The sequence below is a fragment of the Salvelinus fontinalis genome, chromosome 34 (genome assembly GCF_029448725.1).
Source record: "Salvelinus fontinalis isolate EN_2023a chromosome 34, ASM2944872v1, whole genome shotgun sequence".
Lineage (NCBI taxonomy): Eukaryota > Metazoa > Chordata > Actinopteri > Salmoniformes > Salmonidae > Salvelinus > Salvelinus fontinalis.
In genome coordinates, this window is record NC_074698.1 from 13945913 (window position 1) to 13963298 (window position 17386).

Below are 17386 nucleotides of genomic sequence, written 5' to 3' on the forward strand. Positions count from 1 at the left end.
CACTGTGGAATTATAAAATTTAATTTGACCGAGGTTCCTTCATACAGTTTAAAATGCTGTTTGGCCCAAACCTTGCCATTACACACTCATCCTTTACAAGTGATTTGTACCTATGTTCAGCTACCCCATTCAAATGTCATGTGGTTTAGTGCAGATAGAATTCAAAATATTGAGTGGAACTGTTGAACTTGTAACATCAGGGCTTGTGTCAATGGAAAATGAGTCCTATTTTGGTCTGTGGCCAGCCGTTGAGAAATCGATTCAAGCCCCACAAAGTTGGTTACAGTGATGGCTGTCAGTTGTGGAAATGGTATTGGTTACGGTAGGTTGCAATAGTTAGTTCCAGTACAGTTGAATAGCAGCAATTCACAGTAGTATTTTCCAGTGTGAAGACTTTGCTGACCATTTCCACATATTTAACTAATCATTGCAAAGTGAGTGGCAAAGTGAGTGGCAGTTGATAGACATAGGTGGAATTTTGCTACAGAAAACAATCATATAAACTCTCAATAATCAATCAGTTTTTCAGCACCGTTCTCAGCCTGCTTGCCAGCACCCCCATCCTGTTCTTCACTTCCTCCTCCCTCCTCCTCCTCCTCTTCTTCGGTGTGGGAGCGTGACTGGCTACCGTAGTTGATCATTGTGCGGGAGAGGTCCACCTCGATGGGGAAGACGTCAGCCTCCTTCAGCACGGCGTAGCACTCATCGTAGTAGCGCGACATGCCTGACACAAAACGCTGCAGCTGGAACACGATGTCCTGGACTGAAGGGAAGCAGGAAGGGAGAAGGATGTAAACACGCACCCTACCTTAATACCACACTTTAGACAGATCTGGTGTTTCCTAGCAGTGCAGAGGTCAAAGAAAGAGTTGTTTACAATTAATAGGGCATCTGTGCCGAGAAATGCTCAGCCTGACACATTAGCATATCGTGAAGCAGGGAGAGAGGGTCTGATCATACATTGGATAAAATGTACCCGCTGGGCACAGATGTCAGTTCAACGTCTAGTTTTGATTTACATTTGATTGAGGTTTCAACTAACTTGAATTCAACATAAAATCTAAAATAATTATTATAAAAAGTTGGGTGAAAAATAATACAAAATTCCCTTGCGTTGATGATTTTGCAAATCCAATCAGTTTTCCACGTGGAAACAACGGTGATATACCCAGTTTTTGCCTAGTGGGAAGGCTTATATCCATTAGTAATGGGCAAACAGAGAGAGACTGTTTGGAGAGATACTCTGTCCACTTATTACAGGTAGCTGGACAGAGCGTTAATGGAGAGGATGATTCTCCTAGGTAGACAGACTCAGAGAGAACAAACCATGTTTCTGGTCCAGTAGCTCAATCTTCTCCAGCACATCCTTTCTCATCTTGGCGAACCGAGCACGGGCCTCCTGTCGACACCGCAGCACAAGCCGGTACTCGTAGTTCCCGGTGCCGACGCGATACATAGGCTCTCCCATCGCCTAAGGAAACGCACAGGTATATAAGAAAAACTAAATGAAACACGCTACATAGATCCACTTTGTTACTCAATGATATCAGTGTTTCTGTATGGACTACAGGCATAGGAAGTAAGGTAAGGTACTCACAATGCAGCTGTACTCTTCATCGTCCATCTCCTTCACTTTTAGACAGTAAGACTGGAACACAAAATGGATTAACCTTTACGCCAATGACTAACACATTAGAAATAAACGCTTCGGTACAGTTTAGACCCTGTTTTAGTTGATCAATGTTGACATTTTGAATAAGGGGTCTGCTCTTACCAAGTACTCAAATTTGACATCCAGGTATTTGCGGATGGTGAGCTTGGTGTCTGGTATAGCCTTATGAAGGTAGGTGTTCAGGTCATGGAGCATCTACAAAACAGGAGACAGAGAGGAACATGACTAATTGAATCACCTGTATATGTGTGGGGATGTACGTTATCTAATCTAGGTATATGCAGGAGTGTATGCAAGCTTGTATTGATTTGACTGTTTGTTAATGTCTTCTACTACTCACTGGCTTGATGGTCTTTAGCAGCTGGATACCGTACTTCTCCATGTTGCGATGGGCCTCAGCAAACTTCACAAAGGCCTCACTGGCTGCAGCCTGAGGCTCCCGTACCCCGATCACAGAGAACACATCCCCAAACGCTGAGGGTCGTCCAGGCAGAGGGAGAGAGTGGAACAATCAAACATCATCCAGTCTCATGGCATGCAACACATTATTGTAAATACAAACTTGTTCACTTTCAGTGTGAGGGACTTGAGTATGATCATAGTACATGGTTATATTGTGTCTAGATCTGTAGTTTAATATAATGTTTGTGTAGTTTCAAGGCGTGGTAACTCACCTCTGTGTGTCTGAGAGAGTTCAAAGAAGGCTCTGAGCAGTCTTTTCGTGTGCTCCATCAGGCCTGTAAAGAGACAAACAAGGACAGTGGTGCATGAAGAGGGGAGAACGTATGAAGAATGTCACACATAATAACATTAATCATTTAAAAAAGACCTTTGTATAGCTCCGCTGTTTTCTCCAACTCCTCCAGTCTCTTCACCAGCCCATCTGAAAAAGAAAAGGGCCTAGTATGAGGACCCTTACAGTAGTAGCATAGTGCCCCTCTCCGGTCCAGATGATATCAGTCATCATGAGATTGCACAGAGCTTATGCAGTGGCCGTTTCCGAATACCCATACTAGCATACTAGATAGTATCTGAAAAAAAGTTGTCATTTTTTAAATAGTACTCCGAATGTGTGATTGCGTTGACTCCCGCCACTTGTTCATTTTGGTACTGCGCGTCAATTTATCTGATTATCAGCTTTTGTCAAACACGTGAGTCAGAAAACACAAGTTAATTCTACGAGATCAAATGCCGAAATGATTATGCAGTTTAAGTATGTAGTACGCTAGTATGGTTATTCAGACAGGGTCAGTATCTTAGGAATGATGCCAACTAAATTGGCTTCAATTGACTGTAATTGGCTTAAGGTGTATGCAATGAGAAAAGTAGAGTCAGAAATAATAGAAATCTATAACATGGCCAGACGGATGGACAGCGTGTTTTGTCCCAGTCTCACCATTGCAGAGTATGGCTCTGCTGAGCCCCAGAGCGTCAGCTGTACCAGAGCTCATGTTCTCCACCAGGCGGTGCTTCACCTTCTTCAGCACTAAAACACACCAGATAACACAATGTAAAAACATACTATGATGGGTAGCATCTATCTGTCCGGTGAGAAAGAATGGTACTCTACCCATATATAGGAAACTGCCAACATAAAGGAAACGTAAAGGAAACTTGAGTAAATGAGGGATACAATGTACTGTATATTGAAAGCAGGTGCTTCCACACAGTTGTGGAATTAATATCCCGTCATGCTTAGGGTCATGTATAAAAATGCCCAGTTGCCCAATATTTTGGCTACCATGGCTAGAAGAAGAGATCGTAGTGACTTTGCAAGAGGGATGATTGCTGGGGCAAGAGCTTCAGTGACGAAGACTGCTCAATTTGTTGATGTTTCACGATATGCTACGGCCGTGCCAGTCACCCGATCTCAACCCCATTGAACACTTATGGGAGATTCTGGAGCGGCGCCTGAGACAGCGTTTTCCACCACCATCAACAAAACACAGAATTTATTGTGGAATGGTGTCGCATCCCTCCAATAGAGTTCCAGACACTTGTAGAATCTATGTCAAGGTGCATTATATCTGTTCTAGCTGTTCGAGACGGCCCAACGTCCTATTAAGACACTATGTTGGTGTTTCCTTTATTTTGTCAATTACCTGTATATTTTAGAGATGTATTCTGCGACTGTTACCTATGTCCAGTGACTTCCCCTGTTTGGGGTCAGCCTGCAGCTTGTTGTAGTGGATCGTTGCTTCTCCCTACAAAGACAAGAGGAATGCATGGAAGAGATCAGGAAGACAGTAACTCAAACACCACCTCAGTATAATAAAAACCATGACGCAAATCCACATCGACACTTCCCCCAGGGGTCATATTACTCTAACTAAAATATATAGCCTATGGAGTTCCCCCAGGCAATACAGTATTGATAGATCTACCTAACCTGACATTGGCTTTCTCCCCTGGTTAGTCTGAGGACTAGCGTTACAGGCAGGTCATAGTGAACCAGGTATTGCCAAACAATCCATGTGTACAAAGTGTGTCTAACTAATTTCAACTGAAAATCATGAAGGACAATATAGCAGTATTTAAGCCAAACAAAGGTGCTTCTGCAAGTGTAGAAACATAAGAATTACAGATCCTCTGATAAAACTGCACAAAGTTTACAAGTAATATCAATAAATACCACTGTGACAATTTCAACTCAGCATGCAAAAAAATGAAAGAGTCAGCGAAGCCTAAGGGCAACAATGGCACATACTAATCCTTTATACAGACAGTGGAGCATCTCTCCCTATCTCTCAAATCCTGAGCACAGACCATGGTGGGGTAGTCATTGAACTCGCATAGCTTCCTGTGTCGTCACAATGGATTTAAAAACAACATTGCCACTCCACACTGGTGATGTGAGGGCCAAAACTCCTGGCTATCGTCCTGTTCTCACTAGCTCCGCTGAGCGATCTGAGGTGTCCCTATTATTTAACGTCTAATAGTGACGCAGCCCTTTTCAGACTGACTGGTAATTTACTGCTAAAAAACACTGAATCCAGAATTAAATAATGTGGCTTTGGACTTTCTATTTTTATCTACTGGTAAGTGTTAGTCTTGTCAGTGTTGGTACATGGTTTGGGTTGTGTGGCTATCAAAAAATAACTATAGGAAATACACTAACTGGTTTGTAGCCTTTTGTAGTATCAAACCAAAATTGATTGAAAAGTCGTTCCAAGCCTTCTTATTGTACCTGGACAGCCTGAATCATCTTTGCCACCTCCACCTTTGTCTTGCCCTTCACAGGTTTGCCGTTCACTCCTGTGATCTCGTCCCCCGCCGCCAGAGTCCCCTCCAGAGCAGCAGGGGTGTTGTCAAAGACCTGACAGAGATCCCAGTTACAGGTAAAGAATATATCCAACACTGACAAAAACCAAGCCATAAGAGCTCAGAGCCTTAAAACAAATTGCTTTAAGAAAGTTCAAGAAAATGGTTTATACAATGCATCTATAATCTAAAGTTTCTGATTTAGTTAACACTCTGGATACATAGCTACTGAACCGAACACAATCACTCTAATGGACTGAGGTACAGTATAGAGGTACATAATACCTGTACAATGTAAAGGCAGGGACAGTACTGCGCCCCTCCCCCGATGCTGATCCCTATCAGGTTCTGAGCATCCTTCTTTAGGGATAAAGTCCCAGGGACTGTCGGGATCCCCCTGTTAAAGAATAATTGGAGATTCTTTTAATACATTGTCTGTCTAGTGTCTACAATATGATTTGGGAAAGCAAGTGCTGTCAAAGCCAATTAGATGAGATGTACAGTGCAATTGGAAAGTAGTCAGACCCCTTCACTTTTTCCACATTTTGTTACGTTACAGGCTTATCCAAAAATTGATTAAATAGTTTTTTCCCTTCATCAATCTGCACACAATACCTCCATAATGGCAAAGCAAAGTCAGGTTATTAGAAATTTTGCAAATGTATAATAAACCCCCCCTGAAAATATTAACTTTACATAAGTATTCAGACCCTTTACTCAGTACTTTGATGAAGCACCTTTAGCAGCGATTACAGCCTCAAGTCTTCTTGGGTATAACGCTACAAGCTTGGCACACCTGTATTTGGGGAGTCTCTCCCATTCTAGTCTGTAGATCCCCTCAAGCTCTGTCAGGTTGGATGGGGAGTGTTGCTGCACAGCTATTTTCAGGTCTCTCCAGAGATGTTTGATCAGGTTCAAGTCCGGGCTCTGGCTTGGCCACTCAAGGACATTCAGAGACTTGTTCCTAAGCCACTCCTGCGTTGTCTTGGCTGTGTGCTTTGGGTCATTGTTGTCAAAGTGAACCTTTGCTCGAGTCGGGAGGTCCTGAGCGCTCTAGAGCAGGTTTTCATCAAGGATCTCACTGTACTTTGCTCCGTTCATCTTTCCCTTGATCCTGACTAGTCTCCCAGTCCCTGCTACTGAAAAACATCCCCAAAGCATGATGCTGCCACCACCATGCTTCACCGTAGGGATGGTATTGGCCAGGTGATGAGCGGTGCCTGGTTCCCCCCAGATGTGATGCTTGGCATTCAGGCCAAAGAGTTCAATATTGGTTTCATCAGACTAGAGAGTCCTTTAGGTGCCTTTTGGCAAACTCCAAGAGGACTGTCCTGTGCCTTTTACTGGAGGAATGGCTTCAGTCAAGCCACTCTAGCATAAAAGCCTGATTGGTGAAGTGTTGCAGAGATGGTTGTCCTTCTGGAAGGTTCTCCCATCTCCACAGAGGAATTCTGGAGCTCTGACAGAGTGACCGTCGGGTTCTTGGTCAGTTTGGCCAGGCAGCCAGCTCTAGGAAGAGTCTTGGTGGTTCCAAACTTCTTCCATATAAGCATGATGGAGGCTACTGTTCTTGGGGACCTTCAATGCTGCAGAAATGTTCTGGTACCCTTCCCCAGAACTCTGTCTTGACAGAATCCTCTCTCGAAGCTCTACGGACAATTCCTTCAACCTCATGGCTTGGTCTTTGCTCAGCCAGGCACTGTCAACTGTGGGACCTTATATATACACAAGTGTGTGCCTTTCCAAATTATGTCCAATCAATTGAATTTACCACAGGTGGACTCCAATCAAGTTGTATAAACATCTCAAGGATGATCACTGGAAGCAAGATGTACCTGAGCTCAATTTCGAGTCTCATGTCAAAGGGTCTGAATACTTAAGTAAATAAGGTATTTCTGTTTGTTTTTTTATAAATACATTTGCAAACATTTCTAAAAACCTGTTTTCACTTTTTTTACATGTAGAACATGAAAAGGATGCAAATCAGACTTACTTACAGTTTGTCCTCCTCCAACTCATAGTCCATGTCTGTGAACATTCTAGGACTGTTTATCCTGTAAAATTTGGCTAAGAGGAAAACAAGAATGGCATTGATTAATCTTAGTCAAGCAGTAGCTATGTCTATAAAGACATAAAAAAAATAAGTTAACTAGTTACCTCACACAAAATTCCATCACTGGTTAAGGTTGCCAATGCTGACACAGTAACTGTAACAGAATATGTGGGCAACAAATAACTTGAAAGCTTTCCTTTATTTGATGGAAATAAATGGGAATTCGCTAGCTGCTGTCAGTTAATGATGAAGCCATCACAGCTGGTAGATAGCTGAGCCTAGCTTGAACCAGTCCTCGAGATCCTCGTCTCCTCAAGCACAGCTAGTCGGTCCTGCTTCAAGCCTAGCTAGGCTTTTATTTAACCAGGCAAGTTAGTTAAGAACAAGTTCTTATTTACAATTACGGCCTACCCCGTTCAAACCCTAACCCGGACAACGCTGGGCCAATTGTATGCCGCCCTATGGGACTCCCAATCACGGCCGGTTGTGATACAGCCTGGAATCGAACCAGGGTCTGTAGTGACGCCTCTAGCACTGCGATGCAGTGCCTTGGACCGCTGCACCACTCGGGAGGTTATGTTGTCGCAAAAGTCAAACATGTACTTTTGTAATGAAAGCAACAACAACAAAAAAATGGAAACGTTAGTAGCAAGCTACCTCCCTACATAATGGTTAGCTTACTTGCTTGCTAGGCTACCCAATGTTGGCAGCTGTCAGCAGTATGTGTATTGCAAATGAGCATGATAAAAAAGAAAGGTGGCCACTGGCCAGCTATTTACCTCCGACACAGTTAATGACACGCGCGTTGTTATCTTAACACAAACGTTTATCTCATGCCCCTGGGGAATGTTTCTTTAACTGTACATTTTATTTTAGATTATTTTGTATTTCTTCGGACCACTTCACGGGTTATTCATCTGTCAAAAAGAAGATTCTGTTTACATGTCTCGTCACTTCCGGGAATTTGGCGGAAACTGTCATTGATTCTTTTTCCCTTCTCCTCATAGAGATGGTCAGCGCTATCCTGGATTTTGGGACGTCCCACCCTTACCTTAACCCCTACCCTAACCATAACCCTTACCGTAACCATTTAACATTTCTACTTCAATGGGGTTGGGAGGTCCCAAGGATTCCAGATAGCAAGGACCATACTGTTTTGGACTGGATTTCAATATTATATAATACAATTCATGAAAACGCTGTCATTTAAGATATGTATAAAATTGTATTTGTGGATTCGTCTACTTATTCTACCTGATACCTTTTATAGAATATTTTCAATAGCGTTTTTTTTGTGTTTTGCACATGGAAGACCATTCAAAGACTAAAAAGGTTGATAGGCTAGGGAAGTCGTCACACTTTCCCAGCACATATATCTGAATATACTGTTGATTCAGAAAATCTATTCATTGTTGTATTTATTAAGGGCAGATCATGCACTTTAACTGTCCAGTGCTTCCAGATTTCTATTAAATATGACCTATAATTAATTACAATATTAGTTAAATAGTTCTTTCCTTAAATGTTTTAAATTTATGTTAAAAAGCAGCTTTTCTGTGTTTGAATGGTGTGAGCGTACCCCAACAACAGAATGCTGTGGGCGTATACCAGTAATTAAAAATATTAATGACAAGTAAACGACTTAAACGTCTCGGCCAAAAACGTGACATCATGTTATATGAGGAGATACAACTTTGAGATACAACTTTAAGGTGGGGTTTGAAGTGGGGTTTTGTTCTGAAATGTATGCTTTGATAACAAAATATGAGTAAAAGATGAGTTGATAACATTATTTGGGTATGAGTTAACACAACATGAGCTTTTAAAAGTAAGATTTATCACTGGACAGTCATTTACTTTAAACACTGTCATTACAGCACCACTAGTGGCTGTCAGCCAATCAGCACTCAGGGCTCAAACCACCCAGTTTATAATATACAGTGCAGCACTGCACAGTTGATTACTGATCAGACTGACTTTGATCAAAGATCAGGCTTTTCAATGTGAGTAAAAGCATCAGTTTAGTAGGCAACTATCTTCACTGCCAGTCTGCCACCAAGCTTCTTCTCATAACCTAGTATCAGGGTGTGAATAAGAGAATAATTTTATTGTTTTTATTGAATCATCATTAAGCATGCCTCATTATCATGCTAATCAGTGAGTGACCTGTGTGAGGAGGGTTGCGCACATAAAAGGATAGTTCAAACTTGCAACTAACATTCTACTCTCTGTATCTCAGGAAATAAGGTTATCTTGTCCGATCCCAGTCCGTCTTGCATCTCAAACCACATTCAGGGCCGCTTTCACCACCAGTGACAACATGGCAATGCCGATGGTAAGTCTCGTTAACTTTCATGCTTTCATGTGCTGATACTTTTATTCCACACAGTTACTTACTGAAGAGGCTGTGTTTATACAGGCAGCCCAAATCTTATCTTTTGTGGAAAAATATCAGAACTGGGCTGCCTGTGTAAACCCAGCCATAGTGGCCTACATGCTTACTGCACTCAGATATGTGTTGCTGAGTGAATTAATTTAAATGGTCAGGCCCTTCAGTCTTATGTTTTGTGTTTTGACAACATGGTATTTGTTGAAAAAGTAATCTATGCATGTGTTGAGGTTCGTTCCTTGTTTCTTGTCAATCGTTGGCTCATTGGTGAAATTAGAATTCAGACAATATCTTCAATTAAATCAATCAAAAACCTTTATTAATGCAATTGCAGACAGAAGTTGACAACAGGAACATAGCATGCATGTTTCCGAGTAAGTTCTGCAAAATAGAAAAGGGTCCGAGTTGTTTTATTATGCCTGCAGTCATATATCTTAGTGATGTCACTGCCTACGTCATCACCTTCTACTCATGAGACCAAACCCATGCCTACACAACTATACAAACAAGAGTTTCAGTGTTATCTAAAGGCTCAGCAGTAAATGTCCGCTCCCCAAGTTGATTTATAGTGGAATGTCTGACTAGTCTCTTATCTCTTTCACTCCCCTGCAGAGTTCTGTCTCACAGTCACAAATCTCTCAGGCCGTTTCTTTATAAGAGGCAGAGACTTAGAAAAGACTGTGAAACAATATTAAACATTATAATGAATATATATATTATTAATCTATAGTATAGGACCCTATAAATGTAAGGAGGGAGGTGTCTTATAACCCCACCTTCTATAAATACAACATACGCATAATCAATTATTATAATACATCAAACATTTGGTACAGCCCCTATCATGACCCCAAGGTGAACCCGACACATGCACTGTACATAGTGATTCCAATGATTATTAAAAGTCATGACATATTAAAATACAAAATCCCTTTTACCTTATGTTCAAAAGCACTCAATTTAATTATATGGTTCTTCATAGGAACTTGAGCTGAAGCATGTGGAGCTGAGAGCTGGAGACCAGTTCAAAGTACAGGGGAGGAATATGGATGCGGCTGAGAGGTACATTTAAAAAATAATAATAATAATCTTATTTACAATGATGGCCTACCCCAGCCAAACCCAGCCCAATTGTGCGCCGCCCTATGGGACTCCCAATCACAGCCGGACGTGATGCAGTGACGCCTCTTGCACTGAGATGCAGTGTCTTAGACCACTGTGCCACTCGGGAGCTGCATTTAACAGTTTTTTGTGTTTATATCACACAGAGGGACCCATAAGATTAATTTATGCATAAAAAATAAATATACTACCAGTTTCACAAATTATTTCTCAAAAGAAGAGAAGACGGACCAGAGAATGTTTTTTTGTTTTGGTATACTGTATGTGTGAAATCAATTAATGTTAGACAGACATGTATTAGGGTTTCTGGAATGATGTGATTTTCTATTTCCCATATCCAGGTTTCAGATCGACCTGGGCTGTGATGAAGACCACCTGGCACTGCACTTTAACCCACGCTTCAATGATGACACTGATGGTACTGTGCTCATGTGCAACTCAAAGATTGCCGGCTGCTGGGGAGATGAGAAGAGGGAGATCCACAATCCACTCCACATTCAAGGTGTGAAAATGGAGGTTGAAGATATGGAGGGAGGGGGGTTTGGTCCTGGCAATAAAAATTGAGAATCTTGGGCATAGTGTTTCAGGTGTTCAATATAACAGAAACAATTAGGGCCTATGTCCATGTAATCTCCTGCTAGTATCGTTTTAAGGAAACTGGCGCTAATACACTGCACAGTGCTTACTCCAGCTTGTTCGTTGCAATTGGCCATGTGGGTGTAAGGGTGAACGTGCTACAACACTAATGATGTAAACAAATGTGGTTTCTCCCTCTCAAGATTGTGCTGAAGCTGACGGGTGACATGTTTGAAGTGGAGATGACTGATGGACAGGAGATCCAGTTCCCCAATCGTGAGGGCCTAGACGTCATTACCTACATTCGTATCAAAGGAGACCTCAAACTTACTTCTTTCAAAATCTACTAGACCACAAAATATGAGGGGTGATTTAGTTAGATCAATGGGTTAGGACTATGTTGACATTGTAAACATGAACATAGTCAGAAACTGAAAAAACCTCTTGACAATGTGCCCTTGAGCAATGTACAATAAAGCACCGCTTTTATTATTCTACTCAGCTGTGCCATCTTGTTTGTGCCATCATGTCTGTATGTTTTTACTATTTGAGCTCCCCTTAGATTTTCTTCAAGCTTTCAATAGCTTGCTGTTTTGTGAACTTCCTCCATTCAATTGGAATTTCACCTCTGCCCTGGAATTTTTTGTCATAAAACCTTTCCAGGTCTTTTTGAAATCGACAAACAAACCACTTCCAGTACGGAAGTTCAGAGAGGTCTGGTGTGATGCTCCAATCAACAAATCTTGGGCCAGCTTTTCTGTATTCTTTCCAAAGATATTTATCCTCTGATTCATGGGATGGGTAAAACCGGCCATTACTTGTTACTGAAGTTGTGCAAAAATCAATGCTAAATTCTACTGTGTCTCTGAAGTGGCATCCATTGATTCCAATAGGGCGATGAAAAGGGACATTGTGATCCTTCGGTTGGTGCCCCTCCATGGTGTTTGTGCAGATGGCTTTACAGAAGGGACACTGTACCCAGCAACAATCACAAAAGTGTTTGATCAGAATCTCATCTGGCCTCTCCCTGAACTGCTTCATGTGCAGGAGTGACACATTGCTGAGGCTTCTGTTGATCTCCATGATTCTGTTGGCAAGACCTTCCCTTACCTCTTTTTTGAGGAAGTCAAAGTCAGTTATGTCACAGAAATCACTGAAATGCTTTTCAGCAAATTTCAGCTCATCTTTTAGAGCACTGGAAAACTCTCTAAGCCACATGTTGGTGTCTCCATTCTTGTTTTTGACCGTCTTTGTTGCTGTATGTACTGCGTGGCTCACACGCTGCTCTTTAACTTTTATGTTCCCTTCAATCAAGGCAAGGACTTTGGACCTTTCTGTGAGCATATATTTCTCTGCAACCTCTCTAATAAATTTCTCAAAGTGTTTCCTTGGGTTGTGAATGTAGGTCATGAACTTGTCAAAGTTCTCCTTCTCCGCCAGTGATATCAGGATGTGTTTCTCCATGTTAGACCTGTTTCCACTGAATGGAGGGTGACTTAATTGCATTTCTCCAGCCAAGTCAATGGCCGTCTGGTCATAGACCGCCTGTACAATCGATTCTTTCAGTGTGTTGCAAATTAACTCCCCAAGCACAGCTGCAGTTGAGGACCCTTTGCAGTATCTCTTGAAAATCTTGTTGTACTGTGGCCTCTTCTGCTCCAGGTAAGTAAGGGCATCATTGTTGCTTCTGAATTTGCTATGGGAATCTGCTAACTTACTTCCTGCAAGCTCACACACATGAAGTGAAAGATCAATCGTAAATTCCTTCTTGAATGAATATTTTCTTATCTTCGATTCAAATTCCTTCACGCTTTCTTTGACATGAGTTGCTATTTCTTGCATGTAACTGTCATTGTATCCCATCTTTTCTATGGGCTTTGTCTCGATTATCTTCTGGCTTTGTTTGACAACATCATTGGTGAATGCTCTTATCAATTCCTGATCTGTGTATGTTAGAATGTTGCTTGGACCAATGTGGTCAATTGTCTTGTTCTCTGGAGACTTAAACCCCCAAAAACTCTTAAAAGCACCCCACACATTATTTTTCTGCAATTGGTCATTGTTTGGCTTCCTTTGAGCATCTTTTGAGTGCTGATCGTCGTTAAAAAGATCTTGGTGCTTGGATACAATTGCATAGGTCGAATAACTCCCCAAGGTACACATCTCATTGTACATTCCGCAACTTTTCCGATCATATACAAGAGACGATTCATTACCGATCTCTCCAAGGATATAAGTCACATCATCCGATATGTTTATGTCCTTAATGGGAGGTGCATCTTTTGTCAACTCAGCAACCCACACTCCCCAAAGAGTATTGAATTCATTCTCAAGTTGTTTTTCATCCTTTGCCTTGTCCTTCAGTTTTGAGGCAAGTTCTTTGCTCTTTCGGAAGAGCTTGTTTTCATACTGTGTCTTCTTGTCATCCAGCTTTTTGCGCGCATCCCTCTGCTGAATAACCTCCTCTAACTTTCTTTTTGCTCCCTTCACAAGTTCATCATAAAGCTCACACATTTTGGTTTGAAATCTCCCTCGCCACTGAATCAACATTTCTTTATCTCTGTGTTCATCAAAGTACTTTTCCATTGATTTGTCCACTTCTTCACGAGTCTTTCTCATTTCTTCAACAAGGTAATGTCTCTCAACCCTGTGAAGTTTTCCATTTTCGATTCGATTGTGCAGTTGATTTTCAATGCTTAGCATGGCACTCCTGAGAGTCCAGATCCATTTTCCATACTGAATCTCAAGTTTTCTGTAAACTGCAATTTCCAGTGTGTTTTTGAAGCTGAACACAAAGTTTTCATTCAGCAGGGCATTCCAAAGGTCTTGGATACTGCTTTTGAACTGTGATAATGTCATGCCAAAAGACTTTGATGTTTTAGAGAGGATTGTTTTCCTTAGCTCCTGGACATTCTCACTGTAGCATGGGTTTGGTGGGGCCATGGGTGGGCTGCCCTCCCACAGCTGGGAAAAGTATTTCACATCTCTTTGTATGTCAAATGCAATGACATCGCTGAAACACTCTGCATTACTGTCCTCTTCTTTGGCAGCTAACTGGGTCATCTCGTCTAGTTTGTCCTGTAAGCGCCTCTTTCCCTCCATGTTCTTCTCTCCAGCCATGATGTCTCCAACATTCTGGTGCACAAACACACAACTTGGAGACAGATTAATTTTTTTCATCCTCATGAAGGCCTGAACAGCTATCTGAATGATGTCCTGCATCTCAGCAGGATTCTCTCCAAATATGTTGATCAAGGTCATGTTTCCAAGGCCAATGACAAAAGTTGCAAGTTCATTGTCATGGTTCACTGTTGCCTTTCCTGCCAACTCTAAAGCTCGAAGTCCCTCAGTGTCAACAACAAGAACATAGTCAAACCTAAAGTCATCTTTCATCTCCTCGGTCACTTTCACCAGCTGCATGAAAGCACCTCTGGTACACCTTCCAGCACTTACTGCGAATTGCAGTCCAAACATGGCATTCAGCATTGTAGATTTTCCAGTGCTCTGGATTCCCAAAATGGACAAAACAAAGACTCTCTGATCTCCTAGTTTCTTGATAACTTCATCTAAAACCCCATTAATCCACATCAGTGGCACATGAGCTGCGTCACCATCCATTAGTTCCATTGGGTGTCCCGATATCATAAGTTCTGCCGCAAGCTCTGGAAGGTAAGACACGGTCACCTTACTTTCTCCTTTGCTTTCCCTGGCCACAGATGCATGGGCTTCATAGATCTGTCCCATTTCCCTTAGGATGTGTTCAAATCCGAATGTTGCTGCTTGCAGCTTTCCTGATATTTTTTCCAGCTCCATTTGTCTCATTTTCAGTTGCTCTGATTTATCATGCTTCTTTCTCAAAGCCAGGACCTCAGACCACTTTTCATCATATTTGTGATGAAGGTCTGAGAGCTCATCCGAGGACAGGTCATCCAGTAGTATCCCTACCCACTTGAGGAAATATGATTTTTCTTTTTCTCCCAGAGATCGTAGACTTGTGATAAACATCTGCATGAGTTCAGTAAAGGCAACTTGATGTTGATAGTGTCGAATTTGCATCATTTCATGTTGTATTTTACTTCTTTCCATCTCTAGATTCCCTTGGAGACGATAAAGGTCTTTATTTTTTTGACACCAATCATGCCACAGCCTTCCTTGACATGGAAGAAATTTTTCTTTGATCTTGGACAGTTCCATTTCCTTAAGCAGATCCGTTATCTGCAGAGCATTAGTCTTCCCTACTTGGCAATCTTCATCATCCTCATCTACCCTAAACCCTGAGTACTCTGCCATGTCCTCAAGTTTGAAGGAGCAACATGGTCTTGACAAATTATTTCTAATGATCCTTTTTAGTTCCTCAGACACATCTGACTGATTTCTGTCTCTCAAACCCATTTTGTACTTTCCCTTTTTAATTTCAGTTGCAACAGAATCCTCTTCAGTGAGCAGACATATCAGAGGTTTAGAAGACTTGAACAGCTCCTGCACGATTGCCATACTTTTGTCGCCTTTTCCAAGACTTGGTAAAAGGATAACATTGACTGAGGCTTTTTCAATCAGTCTGTCACGCTGAACTTCTTTCGCAATTGCGTCACCATGGAGATTACAGAATGCAACACAGTCAGTGAAAATATCATTGGGCTTCCCAGCAGGACAATACCATGCAATCTCTACCACCCCATCCATTAGGAGGCAGGTTTTACTGCTTCCTGGACAGTGTCTGTGGAAGAATGTGCTGTGACGTTGGTTGATCAAGTTGTTCATCAGCTGAGATTTTGATGAGGACACAGAACCAAGCCTAAAGAATGACACCATTGGTGTTTCTGCCTTGTAAATAGGCATACTTTGGCTGGTGAGCATATTAGAGTCATTAGTGGACTTCCAGGTTTTTCTGATTTGTCGAAATGTCCACAAAGGACATTCAATCTCTTCGGTGAAGGGATTTGGCACAAGCAAAGGCAAGGCATACTGACACAAGGACAGCTTTGTGACCATGAACTGCTGAAGGAAACTGTCTGAACAGTGAAACACTGCCATCTGGACGTCCATTGGGTGAACATGCGTGTTTCTCTTTATATCACCAGAGACTGTGTTCTTGTTGAAAAGGGCATCAAAGGCACTTTCTTCTGTTTCTGCATGATCATTTCTGTTGTCATTTGTGTCATGCATCTCACTATTCTCATCTCTTACAGGAATGTACCTGGCTCTGTAGTCCAGCATCAACAACCTTTGTAGGAAAGTATGAGCAAGTTTGTTCTCTGTTTGGGGTTCGTGTTGATGTTGAGCAGAAGAGCCAATGTTCAGGAAGTCTGCAGTTGTCAACTTATCTTGATATTTATCTTGAAGGTGAAGTCTACACATGAGCTCTTCTACTTTTGCTAGTTGTATATTTTCTGGGATGTTTTTTTCAATTAAACTCCCGTTGATTTCCTCAAGTATCTTTTCTTCTCCCTTTAACGTTAACCAAACACATTTTAATAGCTTAGTAAGTCAAAACATCTGCAGTACTATCAACACACCCCTTGCAGTCTCACATTTTGCAGCCTTAAAAAGGGATTAAATTAGATTTTTTCCCCTACCGATCTACACAATCTACTCCACATTTTCAAAGTGAAAGAAAAATCAAAGAATAGTGTCAATTTATTACAAATAAAAAAACTAAGATTTCTTGATTGCGTATGTCTTCACACCCCCGAGTAATAACTGGTGGAAGCACATTACAACCTTTTACCTGGGCTTTGGTCCTTTCATATTTATTTTGATCCTGACAAACTCCCCAGTCCCTGCTGGTGACGAGCATACCCATAACAGGATGCTGCCACCAAAATAGTTGAAAATACAGTAGGGTTTCACTCTGTGTTGTATTGGATTTGACCCAAGCCTGTAGATTTTAATCTAGGCCAAAAGGTTATTTTATTTTTCATATTGTCTTGCAGGATTACTTAACAGCCTTGTGCAAACAATGGATGATTTGGAGTGGATTTTTTAATCACAGGATTCCTCCTTTTCACTTTGTCATACAGGTCAGTAATGTGTAGTGGATGCAATGTTGTTGATCCTATCTATTTCCTCAGTATTGTGGCGGTAGCATCATTTTATGGGCATGGTTGTCACTGGCAGGGACTGGGGAGAATTTTATTTTTCAGCAAGACAATTACACAAATGGGAATGCCAAAGACACCAGAATGGCTTTCCGATAGTTGTTCAGTGTTCCTGAATGGTCCAGTCTCAGTCCTGACTTAAATCTGCTTGAAAATCAGACACAAGGTTTGAATATTGCTATCAATGAATCCCAACCAAAATTACTGAGCTTGAG

General features: G+C 41.6%; 3 protein-coding genes across 8 annotated transcripts in view; 1 reads left to right on the forward strand and 2 right to left on the reverse strand.

Moving 5' to 3' along the window:
• Positions 1 to 7952, reverse strand: LOC129833204 (PRKCA-binding protein-like). 4 transcript variants are annotated; one of them, XM_055897612.1, is made up of 14 exons: positions 7766 to 7952; positions 7091 to 7140; positions 6931 to 7000; positions 5219 to 5330; positions 4860 to 4988; positions 3810 to 3876; positions 3069 to 3158; positions 2502 to 2555; positions 2347 to 2409; positions 2013 to 2146; positions 1775 to 1867; positions 1598 to 1648; positions 1327 to 1471; positions 1 to 763 (listed from the first exon to the last, which is right to left on the reverse strand). In XM_055897612.1, exons 3-14 carry the CDS (start codon positions 6969 to 6971, stop codon positions 507 to 509), a joined length of 1236 nt encoding a protein of 411 aa, XP_055753587.1. In that variant the 5' UTR covers positions 6972 to 7000; positions 7091 to 7140; positions 7766 to 7952; the 3' UTR covers positions 1 to 506. The 4 variants fall into 4 exon arrangements, with proteins under 4 accessions (XP_055753587.1, XP_055753589.1, XP_055753586.1 ...); XM_055897614.1 differs by having other exon boundaries at positions 6927 to 7000; XM_055897611.1 differs by lacking the exon at positions 7091 to 7140.
• On the forward strand, positions 4920 to 11570 carry LOC129833205 (galectin-2-like). Its single transcript, XM_055897615.1, has 5 exons — positions 4920 to 5010; positions 9226 to 9321; positions 10358 to 10437; positions 10839 to 11013; positions 11277 to 11570. The coding sequence occupies exons 2-5, from the start codon at positions 9307 to 9309 to the stop codon at positions 11421 to 11423; spliced, it is 417 nt and encodes a 138-aa protein (XP_055753590.1). The 5' UTR covers positions 4920 to 5010; positions 9226 to 9306; the 3' UTR covers positions 11424 to 11570.
• LOC129833201 (interferon-induced very large GTPase 1-like) overlaps positions 9668 to 17386 on the reverse strand; it is a 25124-nt gene continuing 17405 nt past the window's right edge. For all 3 annotated transcript variants that reach the window (XM_055897606.1, XM_055897607.1, XM_055897605.1), the window contains one exon: positions 9668 to 16521. In XM_055897606.1, coding sequence (XP_055753581.1) covers positions 11632 to 16521 — 4890 coding nt within the window. In that variant the 3' untranslated portion in view covers positions 9668 to 11631. The remainder of the gene's footprint in view (positions 16522 to 17386) is intronic.

Coding starts and splice junctions, on each gene's coding strand:
- LOC129833204 (XM_055897611.1), bottom strand. CDS start 6,971: ATGTTCACAGACATGGACTATGAGTTGGAGGAGGACAAACT. Junction 3,159..3,809: donor GGGGAAGTCACTGGACATAG/GTAACAGTCGCA, acceptor GGTGTGTTTTAG/TGCTGAAGAAGGTGAAGCAC. Junction 1,868..2,012: donor TGCTAAAGACCATCAAGCCA/GTGAGTAGTAGA, acceptor CCTGTTTTGTAG/ATGCTCCATGACCTGAACAC.
- LOC129833205 (XM_055897615.1), top strand. Junction 10,438..10,838: donor AATATGGATGCGGCTGAGAG/GTACATTTAAAA, acceptor TCCCATATCCAG/GTTTCAGATCGACCTGGGCT. Junction 11,014..11,276: donor TTCAAGGTGTGAAAATGGAG/GTTGAAGATATG, acceptor CTCCCTCTCAAG/ATTGTGCTGAAGCTGACGGG.